The sequence below is a fragment of the Entelurus aequoreus genome, linkage group LG07 (genome assembly GCF_033978785.1).
Source record: "Entelurus aequoreus isolate RoL-2023_Sb linkage group LG07, RoL_Eaeq_v1.1, whole genome shotgun sequence".
NCBI lineage: Eukaryota > Metazoa > Chordata > Actinopteri > Syngnathiformes > Syngnathidae > Entelurus > Entelurus aequoreus.
In genome coordinates, this window is record NC_084737.1 from 7083290 (window position 1) to 7104259 (window position 20970).

The 20970-nt window shown below is 36.3% G+C and overlaps 1 protein-coding gene across 5 annotated transcripts in view; it reads left to right on the forward strand.

Annotated features, from left to right (window-relative positions):
* The window catches only part of src (v-src avian sarcoma (Schmidt-Ruppin A-2) viral oncogene homolog), a 119724-nt gene extending 100713 nt beyond the window's left edge, over positions 1-19011 (forward strand). For all 5 annotated transcript variants that reach the window (XM_062052500.1, XM_062052503.1, XM_062052502.1 and 2 more), the window contains 4 exons: positions 456-532; positions 7324-7477; positions 7541-7672; positions 13049-19011. In XM_062052500.1, the coding sequence (XP_061908484.1) occupies positions 456-532; positions 7324-7477; positions 7541-7672; positions 13049-13257 (572 nt within the window). In that variant the 3' untranslated portion in view covers positions 13258-19011. The remainder of the gene's footprint in view (positions 1-455; positions 533-7323; positions 7478-7540; positions 7673-13048) is intronic.
* Positions 19012-20970: the final 1959 nt, after the last annotated feature.

The window sequence follows — 20970 nt, forward strand, 5'->3', positions numbered from 1 at the left end:
CCAGTCAACAAACTAAGGACTTTATAAACAAGTTGTGACAACGTTCACGACACGTCGCCTGCTGCATGTTTCCTCACCTCGTTAACTCTCAGTCACAGCAGCTGATGGACGCTGTATTGAGAAAATAAAAGCAACATCAAATAGTTTTCTCCTTCGCTGTATACTTTTAGTGTGGGGACAAGTGTCTCCAATATTGTCCACACCGGCCTCCATCTAAACACAGCAGTGCACTCTTAAACGCACGGCGGGAAGCGAGGCAAAATGAGGTTAAACCGAGCTTGGCTCTGTGTACTCCGAGGTGAAATCTCCCAGGCAAAGTCTGTGTAGTTAGTCCGCCATGATTATCGAGCCAAACGACGCTAGTGCGCATGCACCTGACTTCCTGTTGCCTAAAACGTACGTCTATTGAAACCAACGCACAATGTGAGTGTTGTTGTTGTGTGTCCCGCTCACAGGCAGCTTGCTGGACCTCCTGAAAGGTGACATGGGTAAGATGCTCCGCCTCCCTCAGCTGGTGGACATGGCGTCACAGGTCAGCACAAGCAGTGTTCTTTAAAAGAAAGAAAGGTTATACTATTGTCGGCCACTAGGGGGAGCCACGTCACTCGCAGTCGGCTTTTTGTTTTGAGAGCAGAACACAGGTCACAATTTGTGTAAATATTTGTATGGATTGGAATGTAAAGCTCACCATATTATTGTTCATAATAATAATAACAATGATACATTTAAAAAATAGTAATGTATACTTTACCTTAGTATTTTGTTATACATTTTAAAATTGTGTTTTATTTAAAGGCATTAATTTAATAGATGTATTATTTAAAATAATATTTTCTTTTTTAAGATATTTATATTTACTTATTTTATTTTGTGCTAAGTGGCAGCAATTTAATAGTAATTCTATTTTTCCCCCATTTTTATGTTTTAGTGACTTATTTTTGCATTAATAATTTTTTTTCCAATAAAACAATTGATGTAAATAATAATAACAAAAAATTTAAAAATAAATATATCTATAAATATATATTTTATTTGGTTATAGGTGGCAAAAATGTAATAGTAGTTCAACCTTACTGTATTTTTATTCTATATTATACAGCATTTTTTTATTATATGCTGACATGTGGCATTAATGTAATTGTAATTTGAACCTTACCTTATTATGTTTTTTTATTTTATTTTATTTAGTAATAACTGGCAGCAATTTAGTAGTATTAGAAGTCTACCAGTTTAATTAATTTGTGTGTATTTATATATATAAAAACAGTATATATACAGTATAGGCCAAAAGTTTGGACACACCTTCTCATTCAATGGGGTTTCTTTATTTTCATGACTATTTACATTGTAGATTGCTCTAATTACCGCTTTGCACACTCCTGGCATTCTCTTGATGAGCTTCAAGAGGCAGTCACCTGAAATGGTTTTCACTTCACAGGTGTCATAGTTTTGATGCCTTCAGTGACAATCTACAATGTAAATAGTCATCAAAAAAAAGAAAACGCATTGAAATGAGAAGGTGTGTCCAAACTTTTGGCCTGTACTGTATATATACTGTATATATGTATGTATGTATGTATGTATGTATGTATATTTGTGTGTGTGTGTGTGTGTGTGTGTGTATATATATATATATATATATATATATATATATATATATATATATATATATATATATATATATATATATATACAGTATGTATACGTACGTGTATATATATATATATATGTATGTATGTATATATGTATATATATATATGTATGTATATATATATATATATATGTATATGTGTATATGTATGTGTATATATATATATATGTGTATATATACATACACATATATATATATATATATATACAGTGGGGCAAAAAAGTATTTAGTCAGCCACCCATTGATTGTCAATGGGTGGCTGACTAAATACTTTTTTGCCCCACTGTATATATATATATATATATATATATATATATATATATATATATATATATATATATATATATATATATATATATATATATATATACATACACATATATATGTATATATATATATACATACACATATATATGTATATATATATATACATATATATATATATATATATATATATATATATATATATATATATATATATATATATATATACATATATATATATATATATATATATATATATATATATATATATATATACATATACATATATATATATATATATACACATATATATATAAACATATATATTTTTATATATATATATATATATATATATATATATATATATATATATATATATATATATATATATATATATATTCTAGCTAAAGGTAGCAGTATTTTCTATATTATTTATTGCTATTATTACTACTACTGTTACTACTACTGTTATGTTTCATACTATTTATATATATATATAAATAGTATATATATATATATATATATACCCCCCTACACCCCTATATGGGGTGTAGGGGGGTGGGTAGAGATAGCACCCTTGTTGATTGGCAGCTGCTCCCTACTCGTAGGGAGGCCACGCTTCACCGGTTCTCATCCATCCCCTAAATCTCTCACGTGCTGGCTCCAAGCGCCACACCCCGGTACACTGCCTCAGCTGGCAGACCAAACCACGTGAGGGGGTGGTGTGTACACTGCACCACTAGGCGGAGGAGCTGCACCAGTCAGCCAACGGCTAGGGCGGAGGAAGACCACATAGGACTCAACGGCCAAGTGTAAAGGAGTAAACCTTACAAATCCGGAGTGGAGCCCCGAAGGCGGATAGGTGCTCGCAAGACAACACCCTTCCGGCAACTCCTGCAGCAAAGCTGGTGCCAAACGTCATGCTCCGCATTCCTTTGGATCCCGTCAGCCAAGCCAAGAGGGGGATTCTGACGACTGGGCAACCCAGAGTCCCCATACCTTATGCCCAGGCTTGCGCCATGGAGGTCACAAAAACTGGAGAGGTCACTCCAGCCTCGCTCGCAAGAGTGAGGACACAACACGGAAGCTGGCAGTTTACGGGTTATAAGTCCCATCTGATTGGCGTAAGTATGGGGCGCCACGGGTCAGCTTCGACGGTGGGAGGGATCATAGTGTCCCAGTGGACGACTACTGCCCGCCTCAAACCGGGCAGCCCCCGGTCAGTAGGGTGTCGGCCCGCCAACGTTTGCCTGCTTCAGTGGGTGCCTGGAGCTTAGTGTACTGTAAAGGCACGATGAGCAGACGGTAAATCTTTGCACCAAACAATAAGAAAATTAAAAAGAAGACTCCAGCTCTTCTATTTGGTAGCTGGAACGTGCGCACTATGCGCACAGGCATCTCAGATGACCTCAGAGTGGTGGAAGACACCAGAAAGACAGCCATCATTGACAGAGAGCTCACCAGACTCAACGTCAGCATAGCTGCCCTCCAAGAAACCCGGCTCCCTTCCAGCGGCTCCCTCAGAGAGGAGAACTACACCTTCTTCTGGAAGGGCAGAGAACCCGAAGAGCCCCGCCAGCATGGTGTTGGCTTTGCCATCAAAAACACCCTCCTGGCTGCAGTGGAGCCTCCCTCAGGTGGCACCGAGCGCCTTCTGTCCATCCGCCTCGCCACTGCTGCTGGTCATGTCAACATCCTCAGTGTGTACGCTCCCACTCTCACCTCATCGGAAGACACAAAAGACCAGTTCTATGGGCAGCTTGATGAACTGATAAAGGGCCTCCCAAAAGATGAGCCCTTATTCCTCCTTGGCGACTTCAATGCCAGAGTAGGTGCAGATCACAAGTCATGGCCCTCCTGCCTTGGACGTCATGGCACAGGGAAGGTAAATGAGAATGGTCAAAGGCTGCTGGAACTGTGCTCCTACCATGACCTCTGCATTACAAACACCTTCTTCGAGTGTAAACCATCACACAGAGTGTCGTGGAGGCATCCGCGGTCCCAACGCTGGCACCAACTCGACCTTGCCATCACCAGGCGCTCTGCCTTAAACAATGTCCTCATCACCAGAAGCTACCATAGTGCAGACTGTGACACTGACCATGCCCTTGTGTGCAGCAAAGTGCGTCTCCAGCCACGCAAGCTACATCACTCCAAACCAAAAGGCCGCCCCCGGATCAACACAGTACACATGTCAGATCCCCTTAAGGTGGACGCATATGTAACCAACCTGGATGAAGCCCTACAGGACCTGCCAGATCATGACGCCACAGGAAAGTGGAATGCCATGAGGGACAAAATTTACAACACGGCCATGTCCTCGTTTGGCAAGAAAGAACATCCCTGCCAGGATTGGTTCAAAGCCCACCTTCCAAGGATGAAACCAGAAATAGAGGCTAAACGTGCAGCCTTCTTAGCACACAAGGAATGCCCAAATGAACAGACACTCACAGCACTCAGAAGGGCTCGGAACACCACCCAGCGTGTTGCTAGACAGTGTGCCAATGAATATTGGCAACAACTGTGTAAGGAAATACAGAGCTGTGCCGAGTCCGGAAACACACGCGGCATGTACAACGGCATCAAAAAGGCCCTTGGCCCTGCAGTAAAAGGAATTGCCCCCCTGAAATCTCTGTCAGGGGAGAAGATCACTAACCGGGAGGAACAGATGACCAGATGGGTGGAACACTACTCAGAACTGTACTCCCGTGAAACATCAGTTTCCAATGCTGCCCTTAGTGGTACGAAGGATCTGCCCATCATGGAGGAGCTAGATGAAGTGCCCACTATGGAAGAGCTCAGCAAAGCCATTGATGCCCTCCCAAACGACAAAGCACCAGGTAGCGATAACATCCCACCTGAAGCCATCAAGCACGGGAAACCTGCCCTGCTTCAGCCTCTGTATGAGTTGCTCTGCATGTGCTGGGAGGAAGGTGCAGTCCCACAAGACATGCGTGACGCCACCATTGTGACACTGTATAAAAACAAAGGTGACCGCAGTGACTGCAACAACTACAGAGGGATCTCCCTTCTCAGCATTGTCGGCAAAGTGTATGCACGCATCCTCCTCAACAGGCTGCAGAGACTCGCGGATCGTGTCTATCCAGAATCCCAATGTGGCTTCAGAGCAGGCAGGTCGACAACTGACATGATCTTTTCCCTTCGACAGCTCCAGGAAAAGAGTAGAGAGCAAGGCCAGCCACTCTACATGATGTTCATAGACCTCACCAAGGCCTTCGATCTGGTCAGCAGGGAAGGCCTATTCCAGCTCCTTGAGAAGATTGGCTGCCCCCCAAAGCTCGGCAGCATGGTGACCTCCTTCCATGTCAACATGAAGGGCACAGTCCTGTATGACGGATCATCCTCAGAACCATTCTGTATCAACAGTGGTGTCAAGCAGGGCTGTGTACTTGCACCAACCCTTTTCGGGATTTTCTTTTCCCTGCTCCTGTCTTACGCCTTCGACTCCTCCACTGATGGTGTATACCTGCACACCCGGTCTGATGGGAGATTGTTTAACCTGGCGCGACTGCGTTCTAAGACCAAGGTCAGGACAGTTCTCATCAGGGAGATGTTGTTTGCTGATGATGCAGCCCTCATGACTCACACAGAGGATGCCCTTCAGAGTTTGGCTGACCGCTTTGCCGATGCTTGTAAGCAGTTTGGGCTCACAATAAGCCTGAAGAAGACCAACATCAGTGCACAAGACATCAGTACTGCCCCCTCCATCACAGTTGATAACATCAGACTGGACACTGTGGACGAGTTCACCTACTTGGGATCAACAATCAGCAACAACCTCTCACTGGACATCGAACTGGACAGGCGTCTCGGAAAGGCAAATACCATCATGGCTAGACTGACCAAGAGAGTGTGGGAGAACGGAGCGCTGTCAGAACACACCAAGATCCGTGTATATCAGGCCTGCGTTCTCAGCACCCTTCTCTATGGAAGTGAATCCTGGACCACCTATATGAAGCAAGAACGTCGGCTCAACACCTTCCACATGCGGTGCCTCAGGCGCATCCTCAACATCAGCTGGCAGGACCACATCCCATACACCAACATCCTGCAGCGCGCCAAGATCCCCAGCATGTACTCCCTGCTGAGTCAACGCCGTCTCCGCTGGCTCGGCCATGTCCGACGGATGGAGGATGGAAGACTACCTAAGGACATCATGTATGGACAACTGACCATTGGCACCAGACGAGCTGGTCGCCCCCTACTACGCTTCAAGGACGTCTGCAAAAGAGACATGAAAGCATGCAACATCTCTCCTGACAGCTGGGAGGTACAGGCCATGGACAGAAATGCTTGGCGTCAGACTGTCCACAAGGGCAGTGCAGAAGCTGAGGTGGCAAGAGATCGGCTTGCAGCAGAGAAGAGGAGACGCAGGAAGTGCACTGCAGCAACCCCTCAAACCCAGGCCACCTTATTCATTTGCACAAACTGCAATAAAGACTGTCACTCACAGATCGGACTGCGCAGCCATAGCAGACGATGCCAAACAACATGACAAGACTCCAGACGCGCATCAGTATGGTCTCTCGAGACTGAGCTGCCGATAAAAAAAATAAGATAAATATATATATATATATATATATATATATATATATATATATACATACACATATATATATATATATACATACATATATATGTATATATATATATATATATATATATATATATATATATATATATATATATATATATATATACATATATATATATATATATATACACATATATATATATAAACATATATATTTATATATATATATATATATATATATATTTATATATATATATATATATATATATATATATATATATATATATATATATATATATATATATATATATATATATATATATATTCTAGCTAAAGGTAGCAGTATTTTCTATATTATTTATTGCTATTATTACTACTACTGTTATGTTTTATGTTAAAATATGTTTCATACTATTTTTTACATGGTGTCAATTGTAGTTATTCTATATAAAGGTGGTCTTTTTCCTCAATCCTTACTGCCATGTTTTGTTTTTGTTATGGTCAATAGTGTTTGTGTGTGTGTGTGTGTGTGTGTGTGTGTGTGTGTGTGTGTGTGTGTGTGTGTGTGTGTGTGTGTGTGTGTGTGTGTGTGTGTGTGTGTGTGTGTGTGTGTGTGTGTGTGTGTGTGTGTGTGTGTGTGTGTGTGTGTGTGTGTGTATGTTTTTCGCTTCTGTGGTTTTTTGGGGGGTTTAAATCGCTTTGTGTTGCTACTTGCCTGCGTATGAAAAGTGCTACGTAAATAAAATGTCATTGATTGATGTCATCATAATGGAGGTACAGTTGGCCAGATGCCCAGTGGGCTGTGTTGTGGTGGTCTACATGCTGCATTGAAACGTCCAACGTGGCTCCTCAGATTGCCGCGGGCATGGAGTACGTGGAGAGGATGAACTACGTGCACAGAGACCTGAGGGCTGCCAACATCTTGGTAGGAGAGAACCTGGAGTGCAAGGTGGCCGATTTTGGCCTGGCTCGCCTCATCGAGGACAACGAGTACACGGCCCGACAAGGTAAGAGTCAGGCTCACCTTCCGCCGTCCATTGGGTGTCACTGACCGTGGTCGCTGCCGTCAGGAGCCAAGTTCCCCATCAAGTGGACGGCGCCTGAGGCCGCTCACTTCGGCCGCTTCACCATCAAATCTGACGTGTGGTCATTCGGGATCCTGCTGACGGAGCTGGCCACCAAAGGAAGAGTTCCTTATCCAGGCAAGACAGAAAATACATTATTTACATCAATCCTTTTATTTTGAAAAACACTAACACCGTTCTAACAAGTCGAAGTTCAGTATTTGCTCATATTCACAAATGTACAAACCCCGTTTCCATATGAGTTGGGAAATTGTGTTAGATGTAAATATAAACGGAATACAATGATTTGCAAATCATTTTCAACCCATATTCAGTTGAATGCACTACAAAGACAACATATTTGATGTTCAAACTCATAAATAATAATTAACTTAGAATTTCATGGCTGCATCACGTGCCAAAGTAGTTGGGAAAGGGCATGTTCACCACTGTGTTACATGGCCTTTCCTTTTAACAACACTCAGTAAAGGTTTGGGAACTGAGGAGACACATTTTTGAAGTGGAATTCTTTCCCATTCTTGCTTGATGTACAGCTTAAGTTGTTCAATCTCCGTTGTGCTATTTTTGGCTTCATAATGCGCCACACATTTTCAATGGGAGACAGGTCTGGACTACAGGCTGGCCAGTCTAGTACCCGCACTCTTTTACTATGAAGCCAAGTTGATGTAACACAGGGGTCAGCAACCTTTTTGAAACCAAGAGCTACTTCTTGGGTACTGATTAATGCGAAGGGCTACCAGTTTGATACACACTTAAATAAATTGCCAGAAATAGCCAATTTGCTCAATTTACCTTTAACTCTATGTTATTATTAATAATTAATGATATTTACACTTAATTGAACGGTTTAAAAGAGGAGAAAACACGGGGAAAAAATGACAATTAAATTTTGAAACATAGTTTATCTTCAATTTCGACTCTTTAAAATTCAAAATCCAACCGAAAAAAAGAAGAGAAAAACTAGCTAATTCGAATATTTTTGAAAAAATAAAAAAAATAATTTATGGAACATCATTAGTATTTTTTTCTGATTAAGATTAATTTTAGAATTTTGATGACATATTTTAAATAGGTTAAAATCCAATCTGCACTTTGTTAGAATATATAACAAATTGGACCAAACTATATTTCTAACAAAGACAAATCATTATTTCTTCTAGATTTTCCAGAACAAATTTTTTTAAATAAATTCAAAAGGCTTTGAAATAAGATTTAAATTTGATTCTATGGATTTTCTAGATTTGCCAGAATATTTTTTTTGAAATTTAATCATAATAAGTTTGAAGAAATATTTCACAAATATTCTTCGTCGAAAAAACAGAAGCTAAAATGAAGAATTAAATTAAAATGTATTTATTATTCTTTACAATAAAAAAAATTAATTTACTTGAACATTGATTTAAATTGTCAGGAAAGAAGAAGAAGGAATTTAAAAGGTCAAAAGGTATATGTGTTTAAAAATCCTAAAATCATTTTTAAGGTTGTATTTTTTCTCTAAAATTGTCTTTCTGAAACTTATAAGAAGCAAAGTAAAAAAATTAATGAATTTATTTAAACAAGTGAAGACCAAGTCTTTAAAATATTTTCTTGGATTTCCAAATTCTATTTGAGTTTTGTCTCTCTTAGAATTAAAAATGTCGGGCAAAGCGAGACCAGCTTGCTAGTAAATAAATACAATTTAAAAAATAGAGGCAGCTCACTGGTAAGTGCTGCTATTTGAGCTATTTTTAGAACAGGCCAGCGGGCTACTCATCTGGTCCTTACGGGCTACCTGGTGCCCGCGGGCACCGCGTTGGTGACCCCTGATGTAACACGTGGCTTGGCATTGTCTTGCTGAAATAAGCAGGGGCGTCCATGGTAACGTTGCTTGGATGGCAACATATGTTGCTCCAAAAGCTGTATGTACCTTTCAGCATTAATGGCGCCTTCACAGATGTGTAAGTTACCCATGTCTTGGGCACTAATACACCCCCATACCATCACACATGCTGGCTTTTACACTTTGTGCCTATAACAATCCAGGTGGTTCTTTTCCTCTTTGGTCCACAGTTTCCAAAAACAATTTGAAATGTGGACTCGTCAGACCACAGAACACGTTTCCACTTTGTATCAGTCCATCTTAGATGAGCTCAGGCCCAGCGAAGCCGACGACGTTTCTGGGTGTTGTTGATAAACGGTTTTCGCCTCGCATAGGAGAGTTTTAACTTGCACTTACAGATGTAGCGACCCACTGTAGTTACTGACAGTGGGTTTCTGAAGTGTTCCTGAGCCCATGTGGTGATATCCTTTACACACTGATGTCGCTTGTTGATGCGGTACAGCCTGAGGGATGGAAGGTCACGGGCTTAGCTGCTTACGTGCAGTGATTTCTCCAGATTCTCTGAACCCTTTGATGATATTACGGAGCGTAGATGGTGAAATCCCTAAATTCCTTGCAATAGCTGGTTGAGAAAGGTTTTTCTTAAACTGTTCAACAATTTGCTCAGGCATTTGTTGACAAAGTGGTGACCCTCGCCCCATCCTTGTTTGTGAATGACTGAGCATTTCATGGAATCTACTTTTATACCCAATCATGGCACCCACCTGTTCCCAATTTGCCTGCTCACCTGTGGGATGTTCCAAATAAGTGTTTGATGAGCATTCCTCAACTTTATCAGTATTTATTGCCACCTTTCCCAACTTCTTTGTCACGTGTTGCTGCCATCCAATTCTAAAGTTAATGATTATTTATTTAGTTTATCAGTTTGAACATCAAATATGTTGTCTTTGTAGCATATTCAACTGAATATGGGTTGAAAAGGATTTGCAAATCATTGTATTCCGTTTATATTTACATCTAAAACAATTTCCCAACTCATATGGAAACGGGGTTCGTATTTTGTTTTTATTACGGTAACCTAAATACGACGTGGTTCAGTTTTTATACTATGAATCCAGCAGAGGGCGCCACCTGACAATCCATTCACTTAACATTAACATGCTTTGTTGTGTCACTGCATGCTAATTGTTTCTTACTGTGGAAAACTGGATCTAAAAATCACTGGGAAATGAATTCTAGATTTTAGATCTGGGGTCCTCAACGTAGTCTAGGCCAAGGACCCCCAAACTAATGGAGTGGTACATACAGTACAGGCCAAAAGTTTGGACACACCTTCTCATTCACTGCGTTTTCTTTCTTTTCAAGACTATTTACATGGAGAGAATGCCAAGAGTGTGCAAAGTGGTAATCAGAGCAAAGGGTGGCTATTTTGAAGAAACTAGAATACAAAACATGATTTAAGTTATTTCACCTTTTTTTTTGTTAATGTAAATAGTCATGGAAATAAAGAAAAGGCATTGAATGAGAAGGTGTGTCCAAACCTTTGACCTGTACTGTGTATCTTAAAGTCATACTTGGTATCGGATCGATACCTAAATGTGTGGTATCATCCAAAACTAATGTCAAGTATCAAAGAAGAGAAGAATAAGTGATTATTACATTTGAACAAAAGTGTAAATAGAACATGTTGAAACAGAAAATAAGCAGATATTAAAAGTAATTGAACAAGTAGATTAATAATCAATTTTTACAGTTTGTCCTTTATAATGTAGACAAAATAATAGGTGTATAAATGACACAATATGTTACTGCATAGACTAATTAGGAGTCTTTGTTTGTTTACTTACTACTAAAAGACAAGTTAGTAGTATGTTCACTAATTTTTTTTTTTTTTTTTCACTTTATCTTTATTGACATCCAGCATCAGACATTCCCATCCATTACATCATATTCACGTACATCATACATCTGCCGCCGCCCCCCCCCCCCCCCCAAAAAAAAGAAAGAAACAGCAGAAAAACAAAGTAGTATCTACAAATACATCAATTAAATAAAGAAAAAAGAAATAATAATAATCAGAAATAAAATACGATAATATATATACACACACATGTAGGGAGTAATCCTTTTTTTTTTTTTTTTTTTTAAGCAGTACAATCACTAATTCGAAAAATTAAAGTCAGCCTTATGGCGCGCGGCATAATTGACCCAGTTTCCCAGTATGAAGTAAATTTCTCCAATTTATAATTAATAAAGGCAGTTATCTTCTCCATTTTATATATGTCCAGGACTAAATTGCAATAATAAACATATGTTTCATGTACCCTAAGATTTTCTTGTTAAAATAAAGCCAAAAATGCCATTTTTTTGTGGTTTCCTTTATTCAGAAAAGTATCGAAATACATTTTGGTACCAGTACCGGTATCGGGACAACCCTAACCAGCACACACATCAAGTTCACTATTTTATTTAAGGACTAAATTGCAATAATAAACATATGTTTCATGTACACTAAGATTTTCTTGTTAAAATAAAGCCAAAAATGCCATTTTTTTGTGGTTTCCTTTATTCAGAAAAGTATCGAAATACATTTTGGTACCGGTACCGGTATCAAAACATTGGTATCGGGACAACCCTAACCAGCACACATATAAAGTTCACTATTTTATTTAAGGACTAAATTGCAATAATAAACATATGTTTTATGTACACTAAGATTTTCTTGTTAAAATAAAGCCAAAAATGCCATTTTTTGTGGTCTCCTTTATTCAGGAAAGTATCGAAATACATTTTGGTACCGGTATCAAAACATTGGTATCGGGACAACCCTAACCAGCACACATATCAAGTTCACTATTTTATTTAAGGACTAAATTGCAATAATAAACATGTTTAATGTACCCTTAAGATTTTTTGTTAAAATAAAGCTAAAAATGCCATTTTTTGTGGTCTCCTTCATTCAGGAAAGTATCGAAATACATTTTGGTACCAGTACTGGTATCAAAACATTGGTATCGGGACAATCCTAACCAACACACATATCAGGTGAAGTGTTACTGTCCTGGATCGCAAAATCTTAAAACCAATATTTTGACTTGTGGCCGCACTATATGAATGTATGGCAATTTAATAATAATAATAATAGATTTTATTTGTAAAAAGCACTTTATATTGAGTAAACAATCTCAAAGTGCTACAGTGTATAAAAAAAAAAAAAAAAAGGTAATAAAGAAATAAATAAAAATAAAAACTAGAACAGCCAAATAGCTATAACTAGTATGCATATATCTAAAAAAAAAAAAAGAGGCTTTTTTTTAAAAAGAATGGCTTTTAAGCCTTTTTTAAAAGCATCCACAGTCTGTGGTGCCCTCAGGTGGTCAGGGAGAGTGTTCCACAGACTGGGAGTGGCGCAGCAGAAAGCCCTTGACACATTTTAATGTATCATTAAAATGTGTCTCTGGTCAATTAAAAAGACAGCGATGATGTATGGGATGAGTCAAAATGTATATTGTGCAACACAACCAATGTTGTCATAGTGCTAAGTCGGCATTAATAGTGCACAATCAAGTTGTTCAATGCTGGCCAATCATCCATACCTTGTGGAGTTCATTTGAAAACATTCCGGTCGGGGTCGCCTACAGACCCCAGTTTTTGACCCCGCTCGTCTGTTCCAGGCATGGTGAACCGCGAGGTCCTGGACCAGGTGGAGCGCGGCTACAGGATGCCGTGCCCGGCCGAGTGTCCGCCGTCTCTGCACGAGCTGATGCAGACCTGCTGGAAGAGGGACGCCGAGGAGCGGCCCACCTTCGAGTACCTGCACTGCTTCCTGGAGGACTACTTCACCTCCACCGAGCCCCAGTACCAGCCGGGGGAGAACCTGTAACCTTCCAGTACAATCAAGTCGTCTTTTTCCCAAAGCCAACGGAGAGCGCAAGGTGGAGTTTGGCGCCCTCTCGTGGACACTTGTGAGACAACTGCCGAAAAGCGACGCCTCAACTGTGGGAACCTGGCTTGTCTTCCATTTCGTTTCTTCCGGAACCCTCCAGCGGAACGTCCACTCATCGCCCGACCACAATCTACCGGGTGTGTTCACTTTACTCATTTCTTTGTGCTTACGTTCTGATACATCTCTTTGGTACGTCTTCAGGAAATAGTGACAAAACCGACTTTTCCCAAACGGTAGAGAGCAGAATTTAACCGCAGGATTTTTTTTGTGCCAATGAAATTCTCTCCCTGCCCTTGCCACTGTGCGAAAGGTACTCGTAAACCCTGCCCATTTGAAGCATTTAAATCTAAACGACGCTAATCGTCATCAACGTCTCCTAAATTGTGTATTTTTAGACCAGCTTTTTACATTTTGTGTGCATTTTTTCAGCACAGCAATACACTGGAATGAATGAGCCTCTCGTCAGCCTGCAGGGGGCGCTGCAGGAAGCCCTCCAAAAACATGCATCCACATCTTGAAAGAAATGCAATTGTAAATATACTCAATGTTTATATTTTGTACATATGTTATCTTTATAATTTATTTCTTGAAAAAAAAAAATAACCCTCTGCTTTTGTTTTTTGCTTTTAGCATCGCGTAAATACAAAAATAAGGTACTCGCCACGCTGGAAAAGAAAAAAAACATTGTTTAATTACGAGGTGGAAACTCCTAATGTTCCGAGAATAAAGACGAAAATTTTTATCCTGATACGACAGAAAGAAATTGCTGGAAAATTCGGTAAATATTAAAGCAGTTTTATTGTCACAAGAAAAAGGTCTTAATGTTACGTGAATAAAGTTACAAAGTAGATAATACAATATTTTGGAAAAAAGAGTCGTAGTTTTACGAGAAAAAGTCAGTTTTACGAGAACTAACTGTTATCATATGACATTTTTTTCCCCATAAAAATGTATTTCCTCGTAATAATTGATTATTGACACTAAACACTTTTTTGTCACGAGAAAAAGGTCCTAATGTTACATGAATAAAGTTACGAAAATAAAATATGTAGTATAATATTTTGGGAAAAAGAGTCGTAGTTTCACGACAAAAAAGTCTGTTTTACGAGAACTAACTGTTATCCTATGACATTTTTTTCCCCTTAAAAATGTATTTCTTCGTAATAATTGATCATTAACCCTAAACAGTTTGTTGTCACAAGAAAGTAAAGTTACGAAAATAAAAGTGTATAGTATATTTTGGAAAAAAGAGTCGTAGTTTCACGAGAAAAAGTCAGTTTTACGAAAACTAACTGTTATCATATGACATTTTTTTCCCCGTAAAAATTTCTTTCTTCGTAATAATTGATCATTGACACTAAACAGTTTTTTGTCACGAGAAAAAGGTCCTAATGTTACATAAGTAAAGTTACGAAAATAAAAGTATATAGTATATTTCGGAAAAAAAGTCGTAGTTTCCCGAGAAAAAGTCAGTTTTACGAGAATTAACTGTTGTCATATTATGACCTTTTTTTCCCCCGTAAAAATGTCTTTCTTCGTAATAATTGATCATTGACACTAAACAGTTTTTTGTCACGAGAAAAAGGTCTTAATGTTACAAGAATAAAGTTACAAAGTATATAATACAATAATTTGGAAAAAAGAGTCGTAGTTTCACGACAAAAAAGTATGTTTTACAAGAACAATATAGTGTCATATTATGACCTTTTTTTTCTTAAAAAAATCTTGTAACATTGTGATGTCTTCCCTCGTATGTATTGCTGCGAAAATATCGTCACAATGTCACAACTTTTTTTCTTTTAACGTGCAAGTTTATTTTAGAAACATTGCAACAATTTTCGGAGTTTATTTTCGTAACATTGCGACATTATTTACATAACAATGAAGCATGTATATCTCAAGAGATTTATTTTCTTTTTTTGCTGCATTTTTGTTCTCGTAAAAATTGGGACAATGTTCTCGCAACAATATTATATATTTTTTGTAACATTTGCAAAACGATATAAATGTTAAAAAAAAAATTATGTCGCGAGAAATAGATCTTAAGGTTGCACAAATAAAGTTACGACAATCAAGTAACCCTACAAAAAGCTGTTACTTCAGTAACACTCCATGTTTTTCTCGTAACAATAGAACTGACTTCTCGTAATATAGCGACTTTTTTAACGTTGTTCTCGTAACAACTTATTTTTTTGTAACATCAAGACTTTGTTCTTGTGATTCTGCAAGTTTATTTGTGTAACTTTGTGGCGTTGTTCTCTTAGCCGACGTATTTTTCATAACAGTTTTTCCTATGGCGATGGAACACAATTGCGTTATTGCGAGAATGTCGTCACAATGTTACAACTTTTTTTCTTTTGACGTCGGAAGTTTATTTTCATAACATTGCGACATTATTTACATAACAATGAAGCATATATCTCATGAGAAGTTTTTTTTTTTGTTGCAAATTTGTTTTCATAAAATTGGGACAATGTTCTCGTAACAATATAATATATTTCTCGTAAAATGATATAAATGTTAAAAAAAAAATTCTGTCACAAGAAATAGATCTTAAGGTTACACAAATTTACAATATTCAAGTAACCCTACAAAAAGTAACTTCAGTAACAGTCCATGTTTTTCTCGTAACAATAGACCTGACTTGTCGTAACATTGCGACTTTTTTATCGTATTTTCTGTAACATCAAGACTTTGTTCTTGTGACCCTGCAAGTTTATTTTTGTAACTTTGTGGCGTTGTTCTCTGAGCCGACATATTTTTCATAACATTCAGAATTTTTCCTATGTCGTTGGAATACAATTGCGTTATCGCGAAAATATCGTCACAATGTTACAACTTTTTTATTTTAACGTCAAAGTTTATTTTCGCAACATTGCGACATTATTTACATAACAATGAAGCATGTATCTCATGAGATTTATTTTCTTTTTTTGGTTACTAATTTGGTTTCGTAAAATTGGGACAATGTTCTCGCAACAATATAATATATTTTTCGTAACATTTGCAAAATGATATAAATGTTAAAAACGTTTTATTGTCACGAGAAACCGATCTTAAGGTTACACAAACTTACAATAATCAAGTAACCCTACAAAATGCTGTTACTTCAGTAACAGTCCATGTTTTTCTCGTAACAATAGAACTGACTTCTCGTAACATTGCGACTTTTTTATCGTATTTTCTGTAACATCAAGACTTTGTTCTTGTGATCCTGCAAGTTTATTTTTGTAACTTTGTGGCGTTGTTCTCTGAGCCGACGTATTTTTCATAACATTCAGACTTTTTCCTATGTCGATGGAACACAATTGCGTTATCGCGAGAATATCGTCACAATGTTACAACTTTTTTTCTTTTGACTTCGGAAGTTTCTTTTCGTAACATTGCGACATTATTTACATAACAAATACATCTCATGAGATTTGTTTTCAAGTTTTGGTTACTAATTTGTTTTCGTAAAATTGGGGCAATGTTCTCGCAAAAATATAATATATTTTTCGTAAATTTTTGTTAAAATGAAATTGTGATTTTTTTTTTTCTCTTAAGAATATAACATCCAAAAGTAAAACATTACAACTTTTTCCTAAGTCGATGGAACACAATTGCGTTATCGCGAGAATATCGTCACAATGTTACAGCTTTTTTTCTTTTGACGTCGGAAGTTTATTTTCGTAACATTGCGACATTATTTACATAACAAATACATCTCATGAGATTTGTTTTCAAGTTTTGGTTACTAATTTGTTTTCGTAAAATTTGGCCAATGTTCTCGCAAAAATATAATATATTTTTCGTAAATTTTTGTTAAAATGAAATTGTGTTTTTTTTTTTCTCTTAAGAATATAACATCCAAAAATAAAACATTACAACTTTTTCCTAAGTCGATGGAACACAATTGCGTTATCGCGAGAATATCGTCACAATTTTACAACTTTTTTTCTTTTGACTTCGGAAGTTTCTTTTCGTAACATTGCGACATTATTTACATAACAAATACATCTCATGAGATTTGTTTTCAAGTTTTGTTACTAATTTGTTTTCGTAAAATTGGGGCAATGTTCTCGCAAAAATATAATATATTTTTCGTAAATTTTTGTTAAAATGAAATTGTGATTTATTTTTCTCTTAAGAATATAACATCCAAAAATAAAACATTACAACTTTTTCCTAAGTCGATGGAACACAATTGCGTTATCGCGAGAATATCGTCACAATGTTACAGCTTTTTTTCTTTTGACGTCGGAAGTTTCTTTTCGTAACATTGCGACATTATTTACATAAATACATCTCATGAGATTTGTTTTCAAGTTTTTGTTACTAATTTGTTTTCGTAAAATTGGGGCAATGTTCTCGCAAAAATATAATATATTTTTTGTAAATTTTTGTTAAAATGAAATTGTGATTTTTTTTTTCTCTTACGATTATAACGTCCAAAAATAAAACCTTACAACTTTTTCCTATGTCGATGGAACACAATTGCGTTATCCCGAGAATATTGTCACAATTTTACAACTTTTTTTCTTTTGACTTCGGAAGTTTCTTTTTGTGACATTATTTACATAACAAATACATCTCATGAGATTTGTTTTCAAGTTTTGTTACTAATTTGTTTTCGTAAAATTGGGGCAATGTTCTCGCAAAAATATAATATATTTTTCGTAATTTTTTGTTAAAATTAAATTGTGATTTTTTTTTTTCTCTTAAGAATATAACATCCAAAAATAAAACATTACAACTTTTTCCTAAGTCGATGGAACACAATTGCGTTATCGCGAGAATATCGTCACAATGTTACAGCTTTTTTTCTTTTGACGTCGGAAGTTTATTTTCGTAACATTGCGACATTATTTACATAACAATGAAGCATCTCATGAGATTTATTTTCAAGTTTTTGTTACTAATTTGTTTTCGTAAAATTGGGGCAATGTTCTCGCAAAAATATAATATATTTTTCGTAAATTTTTGTTAAAATTAAATTGTGATTTCTTTTTTTGTCTTAAAAATAAAACATTACAACTTTATTCTCGTAAATTTACAGTTTTCTTTCCTTTACACTGTGGCGCTAACACTGCTTCTACGTTAACCCTAACGGTACTTTTCTGACTTTAACGCTACATTTACTATGGAATTACGTTACGTGTATGATTATTTTGGTGCATGTCATTCTGTGAAGCTTTTTTTGGTGGCGATTTGTTTTGGAGGGAAACCTAGCAGGCGTTCGTGTTTACATGACGGCGATGTCGAACCATGAGCATGTCAGTCATGGGTTGCCATAGCAACAGAACGTTATTGTTAAAGATGGCGTGAGGACCATGGACTCGTAGCATCTTCTCATTATTGGGAAGTGGTCCTCCTTTTTATGATGTTTGAGCTGAACTGAATGAAAAGAACCATGCACAAAAAGGGCCATAATGCAAAGAATAATGCAAAGAATAATGCAAGCCTTGCCAACTTTTCCTGTCTTCTCTCCTACTATGCAGAAATATATTTTTGGGGTTTTTTCCTTCAAACTGGTTATATCACAGCGGTACTTTTCTACTGTATCCAGTGGGAATGTTGACATTATAACTTTTTTCTTTTTTTTGATAAATCTTGTGGAAAAATTGTTCAAATCTGAAAAAAAGTTTGAATAAAAACTTGTAAACAACTAAAGTTGTTGGCTGACTGGATGAGTTGTGCTCAAGGGCGATTCTGTCTTGATTATAGAGTAAAAAAAAAAACACTAATTGTATTAAAAATGACTTACTTACACCTGAAAATTTGATATTTTATGCTGACATAATCCCTCAAATGGAAATTCACATTTTTTTTAATAAAATATGCAATTTTTATAATCAGCTGACATAACAAACTTAAGTAACAAATATGTATTTTATAATAAATAATGTATTACAAGTGTAAGACATTGTAATTATCTGTGAAAAAATATATGTATATATGTACATATACAGTACATATACTGTATATATATGTATACACATACATAGTATATGTAATTGTTTTTTTTTAATGATAATATTAATAATAATAATAACAATAGATTTTATTTGTAAAAAGCACTTTACATTGAGTAAAAAACCTCAAAGTGCTACAGTGTATTAAAAAAAATTAAAATAAAAAGATAATAAAAAATAAATAAAAATAAAAACTAGAACAGCCAAATAGCTAAAATTATATATATATATATATATATATATATATATATATATATATATATATATATATATATATATATATATATATATATATATATATATATATATATATATATAAAAGCATCCACAGTCTGTGGTGCCTTCAGGTGGTCAGGGAGAGCGTTCCACAGACTGGGAGCGGTAGAACAGAAAGCCCGGTCTCCCATTGTTCGTAGCTTTGTCCTCGGAGGTTAGCCTGTCTGGAGCGGAGGTGTCGTGTGGAGGATTTGGTGGTGAGTAGTTCTTTGAGGTAGAGGGGTGGCATTTCCATGGAGGCACTGGTGTATATATGTACATAAGGGTGTGTATGTGTGTGTGTCTATGTATATATACTGTGTATATACAGTATATATGTGTATGTATGTATATCTTTTTTGTGTATTTATATATGTGTATGCATATTTGTGTGTGTGTGTATATATATATATATATATATATATATATATATATATATATGTGTGTGTGTGTGTGTGTATATATACATTATGTGTCTATATCTGTACTGTATATACACATGTCTATATATATATATATATGGATGTGTGTGTGTGCATCTAAATATACTGTATAGTATTGTATTTAGTATAAATATTTATTGTATGTATTATATGTATCATACAGTGTACGTACAGTATATATGCACAGTATATACACTACATATATTTTTTAATAGGACAAAAAGAACACTATGAAACAAAGTTTTATTGTTACAATAAGGTTGTAATGTTTTATATTATGCATTTATGTGGAAAAATAAGGTTAAGTTGGAAGTAAACTACATATATATATATATATATATATATATATATATATATATATATATATATACCTGTATATATATATATATATATATATATATATATATATATATATATATATATATATATGTGTGTATATATATATATATATATATATATATATATATATATATATATATATATATATATATATATATATATATATATATATATATATATATATATATATATATATATATATGTAATATTATATTCAAGCACCAGTTCCATTGGCAGCAAAACAGGCCCAGATCATAATACCACCACCACCACCACCATGCTTGACGGTAGGTGTGGTGTTCCTGGGATTAAAGGCCTCACCTTTTCTCCTCCAAACATATTGCTGGGTATTGTGGCCAAACAGCTCCATTTTTGTTTCATCTGACCACAGAACTTTCCTCCAGAAGGTCTTATCTTTGTCCATGTGATCAGCAGCAAACTTTAGACGAACCTTCAGGTGTGGCTTCTGGAGCAAGTGCTTCCTTCTTGCACGGTAGCCTCTTCCAGTCCATGGCCATGCAAAACCCGCTCGACTGTGGACACTGGCACCTGTGTTCCAGCACCTTCCAGTTCATTGAAGACCTGCTTTTTGGTGGTTCGACCAATTTTCTCTCAGCAGCAGGCGATAGGTTGCGTTTCCTTCCTGATCGTGGCAGTGA